The 8698-nt window shown below is 43.0% G+C and overlaps 3 protein-coding genes across 3 annotated transcripts; 2 read left to right on the top strand and 1 right to left on the bottom strand.

Annotated features, from left to right (window-relative positions):
• Positions 1–1556: 1556 nt before the first annotated feature.
• On the top strand, positions 1557–3302 carry PHALS_07265 (aminoglycoside phosphotransferase; the record flags this gene model as incomplete). Its single annotated transcript, XM_024720702.1, has 1 exon — positions 1557–3302. The coding sequence occupies one exon, from the start codon at positions 1557–1559 to the stop codon at positions 3300–3302; it is 1746 nt and encodes a 581-aa protein (XP_024585874.1).
• Positions 3303–3403: 101 nt separating this feature from the next.
• Positions 3404–4437, bottom strand: PHALS_07264 (Thioredoxin-like fold; the record flags this gene model as incomplete). The annotated part of the gene is made up of 3 exons (XM_024720700.1): positions 3404–3472; positions 3536–4248; positions 4305–4437. 3 exons carry the CDS (start codon positions 4435–4437, stop codon positions 3404–3406), a joined length of 915 nt encoding a protein of 304 aa, XP_024585873.1.
• A 333-nt stretch (positions 4438–4770) lies between these two features.
• Positions 4771–6791, top strand: PHALS_07263 (ubiquitinspecific protease; the record flags this gene model as incomplete). Its single annotated transcript, XM_024720699.1, has 3 exons — positions 4771–6290; positions 6367–6631; positions 6693–6791. 3 exons carry the CDS (start codon positions 4771–4773, stop codon positions 6789–6791), a joined length of 1884 nt encoding a protein of 627 aa, XP_024585872.1.
• Positions 6792–8698: the final 1907 nt, after the last annotated feature.

The following is an 8698-nucleotide window of genomic DNA, read 5'->3' as shown; positions in this document are numbered from 1 at the left end:
TGGGTGTGGTCACACCATGCCTATCTGGTGTGACACACACCCCTGTTACCAGGGTATGCGTAACCCCGTTACACTCTACCATTAAGATTGAGAACATTTACGATTCCAATCGATTATTGCCTCAACGAGGCTTGCGTGTCCGTTAGACACTTTGTTGGAACGAAACGACTTCCGTTCTCAATGAGCCTTTGTCAATGACACCGAAGTCTTCAAGTATTGCTGGTTCCGACAGCGCTCACGGGCAGAGCCCAACTTCGTCTTCCGCACGCGATGAAATGTCGGACAGTGCGTCCGCGGAACCGGGGAATGTACATCCTAGGCTCATTGAGCACGAGCGTCGCGCTCCGCATACGCTATCAATGGCGAGTGACCTCGTTGAGGATGTGGAGGTGGTCGACAACGAGTCTGACACTCCTTTTCCCGCATGGGATGACGAGGAAAGCGAGCTATGCCATCGGCGTGATACGAGCCCTGTTCGCGCATTGCGGATCCCTTGTACGATCCCTGACTTCTCGTCACCCGAGGGACGTGGTGCAAGCACCAATGACACCGACGGGCACAGAGGTGGCAGCTGGAATCTTCCCGTAAGGCAGCTCTGAAGCGCGCCCATCCACGGCCGGTCATTGACCCTAGTGTGGAATATGGCTTTCGCCCAGACGATCCCGCTGTGGAAGCAAAGGACGCGGTAACTCGATCGTTACGCGTCCACATCATCAGGCCCCGGCCAGAACGGAAGATGAGCTTGCCAGACGGAAAGTTCGTTCGAGCTCGTTTCTTGGTTTCACAGAAAAATCCGTTAGAAGCTTATCGCACTCGTCTGAGTGCATAACGAGGTAACTCTCGTGTACCCGCAATGCGGATAATACATGTAGTGCTCGCCCTGGCGAAAGCGCTACAAATGACGAAGCGCTCTTTGAGCGATGAGTGCAACGGCACCGGAAGCTTTCCTCCCTGTATAACCTACAGTTGAGCCACTAGGAAGTGGACGTGCGTGTGGATCGACACCTCCGATTTGAGTTTGCCAAAATTAAGGCACGCCGTCGACTTCCTTCGAATTTCCTGTTCCGGAGCCCCTAAAGCGCCTCTAGCCGGTTATTTTAGCTCCGCAAGCCCATCATATCGATATTGGTGGTACGTTAAAACTCTCTTTTCAAAAAATAAGTTCTTATGAAGCAGCGTGTGAAGGGCACGTTCAATCGAATTAGTTATTGCTTTAATTGAGACATAAAGTTAGAGTATTGCAATTACTTTCACTCAATGTCACCCGGCTGTATTTTTTAACAAAATCACATGTAAGACCGCAATGAACTATTTTATAGTTTCGCGAAGCTAGCTGCACACACTTATGCCATTAGTGAGCATCACTGATAAATCTCGACTATTTCACAACGAAATCATCGAAACATCCTGTTTGTTTCACATCTTTTCTCGGAAAGTTAGTTAAAACAACTTTTGAAGTTCATCCACAGAAATAAATAAAGTCCAGAAATTGATGAGAAAGCTCGACATTTGTTGACAAGGCAATCTAATATGTGATCCTCATTAACAGAAAATCAATGGAATCGGTACATTCAAAGACGCAGGTATCACTTTTGGAGGTTTCGCAAGAGGAGCTAGAGCTGGCACTACAGAACAGAAAGACGTTTGTGTGTTCAAATGCTAATGTAAAGTCTTCAAGCGGCCAGAACGATGGTACTCGTTTAAAAATTGTACATACCCACATGTCTATGGTCGTGATGTTTCCTGAGCAAGTATACAAAGTCAAAAAACACGTAAACCTTGGGTTTGCAGATTTTACGTCCTTAAACAAACGTTTCAAGGCGTGTATTGCAGAGGTAGAGCTGAACAAAACACTAGCACCAAATGTATATCTGGGCATAGTCCCAATCTACATGAAAAGGGAGACACGAGAAATTAGTGTACGATGCGACACCTATTGGACGCCAGAGAGGAATGAACATTCGGATTGGTTTCAAAATGATCAATTTGGAGAAATTATAGATTGGGCCGTACACATGGTACGTTTACCAGATGAATGGTCGTTGATGCATCTTCTGGACCAAGGTAAGTTGACAGAGAAGATGCTGGAACAATTGGTCGAAAAGCTTGTCAACTTTCACAAAACTGCTATTCGTGGGCGAGACATCGATCAGTTTGGAAAGATATCGATGGTATGTAATAATATGGACGATAACTTTGATCAAACAGCTTCCCACGTTGGAATAACAGTTAATGAAACTGTTTATAATCGGGTGAAAAAGCTTTCGTATATATGGCTAGAGACACTTAAGCCTATAATTGAGTCGAGGGTGGAGCTGGGATGCATTTGTGATACACATGGAGATCTGCGACTTGAACATGTCTTTCAATTACCTAGTTCCTCTAATAAGGAGGAGGACTTTGTGATAATTGATCGTATTGAGTTTAACGAAAAGTTTCGATTTGGTGATCCTTTTTCTGATGTAGCCTTTTTGTCAATGGATATGTGGCAACGAGGACGCTATGATCTCGCTCAATTACTAAAGCACAAATACCTAGAAAAAGCAGGTCAACGTTCAGTGAATTGTGCCGATTTGTATACGTTTTACGAGGCGTATCGGGCAGTTGTACGTGCCAAAGTTTGTGGATTTCGTGCTATGGAATCGACAATTCCAGCAGCTAGCCGTGCAGAAGAGATCCAAAAAGCGCGTTGTCACTGGCTAGTGGCTCTTGAGATGTTGAGTCAACCTAACGAACGACCGTGTTTGATTTTAATCGGTGGCCTTCCGGCAAGTGGTAAATCTACTTTGTCTCGAATGCTAGTCGAGTGTGACAAAAGTTTGGTTTGGTTACGTTCAGATGTTATTCGGAAAGAATTGGCTGTACATCAAGATAAAAAGTTGACAGCTCAAGGTGTTGAAATGCTTGAAGAGAGTCTTTATTCCATGAATATGACTTGCAGCACATATGAAGAACTGTTAAAACGAAGCATTAAGCATTTGCGTGATGGAGGCCGTGTAATTGTTGATGCCACATTTCAACATCATACGAAGCGGCAAGAATTCATTACGGCAGGTAAGATGGAGGGTGCATTGGTTGTCTTTATCATGTGTGAATGCGATCGGAAGATTGCTAAAAGTCGAATGCTGGCTCGAAAGAACGATGTTTCAGACGCTACGTGGGAAGTATACGAACAAATGGAAAAGACTTGGCAATTCTCGGTAGATTTGATGATAGAGTACCGTGTCGTGAGGACGGACTGGGATCAAGAGGAGACACTACATCGCGCTCAGGATATCTTGTGTCGAGTTGGAGTTTGGTAAGTAATAAGATCAAGTTAACCAAAGAAATTATGTTCTTGATTGAAAACATGAAAGCATGAAATTTGAATATGCTACTTTTGTTGTTGATTACTTTGTCTGCCTTACGATGGCTGTTGAGTTGCCTGTAATACCGACGGTGGTGTGACCATGCTAAGCGGCATCATTGGCTTCTGATTGCATACACAAGGCTGGTCAGCCCTTCCACCACAATGACAACATGATTTTGTCAGCACTTTAGAGCCATAGGTTGTTCGCCAGTGTGGCGGCCACGTCGTCTCGATCGATTTACGTGCACACAATCGCAGATAGAACATTGCCAATCGTGGATAGAGTCCGTCAAGCTGCAAGCCACATCGCACGGCGTAGGCAATGTTAGTAAAGAGTGTGAAATCACATAGATATGGAGTGTTGGAGTCAACAAGAAATTGGTGGCCATCGAGATAAAATTCCCATAGATTTAATTCCTTCTCCACCGATGTCCATTTGGCATTTACAATCTCCATATTCCGTTTTCCAGATGGAAATCGACGTAAATATACGACCAAATCACCCACAACAGATAATATTTCATTAGCTTCGTGCAGCCTCGATTGTGCAACTGCATACAGAGCTGGCATAGATGGCATACTTGGTCTTTCAGGATATTTCTTTTCGAGATACTCGAGAATTGCACTAGATTCATACATAATAGTACGAAACTGCGGTGTCATAAGACGAGACATGCCTACAGCAGCTTCAGTTACTTTGCTTGTAGGGTCTAATGTGTCATTTGGAATCGTTTCATCGGAAGGTTGTGACATTTCGACTGGCTCGACGAGCACAGGAATACGCATTCGTGGATTCAAAGCACGAAAAAATGGTGTTTTGAGTACACCACTGGAAAAACTGACACATACACTGCGATATGGCAATTTTTTTTCTTCTAGTGCAATCAAAATGCGCCATGCTATGTAGATCAAATGATTAGTCATGTCATTTTCGAGAGTAAAAAGATGATTTTACCTTGGGGACTGCCGGAGCCCCAGTAGACTACACGTTCATGAGGTAGCGGTGCTAGTTGCAACAATTCACGCTCAGTCGAGACCAAACGATTTGGATCCGAATCGACAATCGTCACTTGCTGCGTTGGTCTCATCTTGACGGTCGCTGGGTCGCTCGCTAGCTTACAATGATTAGAAACATTGGAGCCTGTGGTGTATAGCTACACGAATACTTTAAATCAGATAATAGCCAATAAAAACACGCAAAACGATACACGTCAAGAAACGAATAAGACCAAGTGATTTGATTCGCTAATTAGATAAATAAGTCAATCTATGTGCATGCATTATATTTTACAATCAGAGTTATAAAATTTTACTATTTTTATTTTTTTTACCTTATCACCGAAAAGCGTACTTCAAGCTTGAAGTTTGATACTATGTGTATACACCAAACTCTCAAGATCACGATTGATCCCGTTATAATCATGGCGTGGAAGTCATTTGAGCCCCCAAATTGCGACGCTGACGACTGGTTTGTTGTAACTAGTGACGATGAAAGAAATGAAGATTATTCTGAAGTTGGCAGCTCTCAATTACGTGAGAAACAATCCGATTTCCACACGTCAAAGATCAAAAGTTCGAGTCTCGACCCTTCAGAGCCACTTTCAAAGACTTTTTCAGCTTGTAACAAGGAGATAGAATCACCAATATCTCCGACGAGACGCACATTTAAACTACTGGTATGGTATAGTGGATTGGAATTGCCCATTGAAGTGGTGGATGAAACTCAAAAGGTGCTAACAGTCACTACAGAAGGCTGTCTAAACCAGGAAATGATACGAGAGATGGTGCTTACACAATCACAGCTATGTCAGATATTTCCTCATGTGACGAAAGTGAATGTAAATGAGATGATTCAGGCATGCGAACGTTTGCAGGACGAAATGAAGTGGGTACCATTACAAAGCATTGAGAAAGATAATATTAAAGATGGAGTTAAGGTCTCTACACTGCAGCTGAAGTCCCAAATTCAACAATCAATTGATCCCAAGTGCTGTCAGCTGCTAATCGAAACCAGATTTGAATCGAAATCGGATGGAAAACTTCAAGATTGGCGATGTGGAAGATTCTTTAGTGATGTTTTAGAAAATACGTGGCGTTTTGAGCTTAAGACTGGACAATTAATTGACGCGCTGGATACGAATAAACGCTGGTATGAATCTCGCATTGTAGATACTGGTGCAGTGTATGTAAAAATTCACTATCGTGGCTGGACCAACAAATGGGATGAATGGCTTCGTCGAACGTCAACGCGTCTCGCTCCATTACATACAAAAGTGCCAAACTGGCGAGCATTCCAAGTAAACGATGAGGTTCTAGTTGGTACTGAAGTGAGCAGCAAATCGTATCCAGAGTGGCGAAATGCACGTGTGACAGCGTGTGCTCGTAAAGGTGAGTCCTACCAAATAGAAGTTGATGTCGACGGAAAGAAGAAGTGGATGGATACACAGGATGAACTTCTTTGCCAAAAAGGAACACATAAGGCAGTCAATACTAGTGTCATAAAAGATTTAACGAGTATGGTAGTCCCTCACACATTACTTGTGGATTATTTTGAGCGACCAAAAAAACAACTACCTTGTCAAGAGCAGCCTGTTGACAAAATCGAGTCTATTTCTCAGGCTACACAAGTCATGCAATCAGTAGTAGCTGCTATAGATAGTGATGAGTGGTGTGTTGTCGACAATGGAGATGAAGGTTGTTCAAAGGAGATCGTAGCAGCTGAGTGTATGGCAAATGAGGATGTCATCGAATCTACATCTCAGGAAGGTGACGATGCTGTACGTGATACCATGAGTCTGATGGAGCACTTGAGTACAGATGGGCATAATTCTACACCAAAAGCGAAAAGTCAAATGAATGTGGCTAAAGATAAGGACAACAATTGGCGTTTTGAGCTTCATGTTGGCCAACTAATTGACGCACGTGACACGGACCGTAAATGGTACGCCAAAGAAAGCACTTTTTCTTTGATAGTGCTACCAATCACGATTCATGTTGTAAAATTCTTTGAGAAATAGGTACGAATCGCGAGTGGTGGCATTGAAGTCTCAATACGTCAAAGTACACTATCGTGGGTGGACGTCCAAGTGGGACGAGTGGATTGAGCGCACATCGACTCGGTTAGCGCCGTTGTATACAAAAATCCATAATTGGCGCGCATTTAAAGCAGGTGATGGTGTGATGGTGGGGCGACAGGTTGTTGGCAAGACGTATCCGGAGTGGCGCAACGCCATTGTGACCAATTGTATAGAAAGTAACGGGAATCAAGGTCTTAGCATTGAGGTAAAGGTTGACGGCTGCTTTCTTTGGATGGATGCCCAAGATGAAATGTTGTGTCCATTAGGAACACACAAGGCTGTCAATTCGTCGTTTCATTTCCCACCGTTGTTTTAACTTAATCCAAAGTCAGACAGTTTCAAACGCTATTCCGACCCACAATTGACGTTGTACACTTGCACAAGGGATGCCAAACTCGAACAACAAGCGGATCAAAATTTACAACTTCGATAAATAGCAGCGTAATAGTTGTGTGAGCTGTGATTATAGTAGTGGAGCCGAGCCGAGCTTTTGAGCAATCTACCTGCGATGAAGGCATTAAGATGAGTGAAATAAATGTAACAAAAAACTTGCTAATAACGTCATATTCCACATCACTGCTCTAACTGGTTACTTTGCAAGAACGTAAACAGCGCGAATTGACAAATATATGTATGCTTGAAATTACTAAACATGAAATAAACGTTCAATCCGAAGCATCGTTGCCCCGCTTCAAGCAAACTTTAACATGATAATGAGAAAGTTGGCCGTCCAAAGTCGGCAAGTTGCGCTCGATTTTCTATTTGTACTCGCGGATAAACGAGTTATGTAGCCACGCTCCAGTGTGACATGCAATTTGGTCAAGCACCAGGTTTTGAAATTTGGCATCAAGAATGTGTGGCGGCAAATTGGCAGTGTTATTGAGTGGCTTGAACCAGCTTTAGCCTGCTCAAAATATTATGCTGGCATACATTTACATCGTTGAAGATGTTCCGTCACTTGTTGCTGATGTAGGAATACGTCGAATCAAAAGCCAAGCAATCAAAGAGTCGATTCATGGAATAAAGAACTCATGAGGTCTTCAAGCACACATGCACAACGCCGTCAATTAAGATGATCTCTGACTTGGGGTCAATGATGATCAAAGTGGCAAATGTCATGCCGCAATGAGTCGAAGTAATCTGATTATTCTTGAATCTATAGCAATCCTGATTGCGCCAAAAGCAGCGTGTAGCTCAATAGAGCTGCCACGGTTTGAGAGGCAGAATAGACGATTGTTTTATCGTAACAATGGCACAAAATTTCCTCAATAATTCATACTGTGGATGCCGAAGTGTTCTTAGTTCGACACCATCGTTTAGTGCGACCTAGCAAAAAAAACTTTTCACAACAATCAAGCTTCCGGTCGACTTGAGTCTCACTCAACTTTTTTTTGCTCGTAGTCTTATAAGGCACAAGCGTTCGGTGTCATGGAAGGCTATCCATTGTCGTTTATGGATGTGTGCAGAGGGTTTTAAGGTATTTATTCGGTGAGTCAGCTATGCACTTTATCTTTTGGAAGAATTACAGTGCGATATGTGGCTACCAACTCGAAGTATAAACCAAAAGCGCAATGTGGCGCAGTGAATCGTGCAGATGAGCGGGCTAACCAATAACAACAAGACGATAAAGCCATTTGCTGAAGTCAATGTTTTTTTACTTGTATTAACTTTTTTAACGACGGATCTCCTTTAATACTTTTGTAAATTTTGGAAGCCAAACTAAACACTACCATTTGCGTGAAGTTATACCGAGCGAAATAATTGCAGTTTGGATAGGACCTCCGAAATTACACTTAGCCATAAGACGTTTCGCTACAGAAAAGTATCCATGTCAGTGGTCACAAGAGCAAGGTTTCCATTACCCAACGGGATATCGAAGGAAAACAACTGCAGAAATATAAAGTAAGCCAATCACTTAAATAATCTCACTAATAGCCTAAAATTTGGACTTCGAGTTGACGACTTGTAAAAATGAGAATTCAAGCATGAAGGCATGAAAAATACCCCTGCGGATTGAAGCCGAGGATGTTATCATAAAAAATGTCAAAGGATCATTTTGACCTTTTTGCGAACCTTGACAGCGTTCAGCTTTGTTCCCTTCTGTGCAGTGGGGCTGCCGTAGCTTTGCGCTTTGAGAAAGCGTAAGTTAGGTCACCGACCTCTCGTTCTATACTCAGAGCAAGTACGAGTTTAGCGGATCGCAATCCGCTTACTCCAAGAGTAATTATAGCTTTAACCCAAGGCTAATAAACTTTTCGGTTTAAATTCAAAC

The sequence above is a fragment of the Plasmopara halstedii genome, assembly GCF_900000015.1.
Source record: "Plasmopara halstedii genome assembly, contig: Scaffold_3073, whole genome shotgun sequence".
Classification (NCBI taxonomy): domain Eukaryota; phylum Oomycota; class Peronosporomycetes; order Peronosporales; family Peronosporaceae; genus Plasmopara; species Plasmopara halstedii.
Note: the sequence above shows the minus strand (reverse complement) of the source record. Positions and strands in the feature narration are given on the sequence as shown.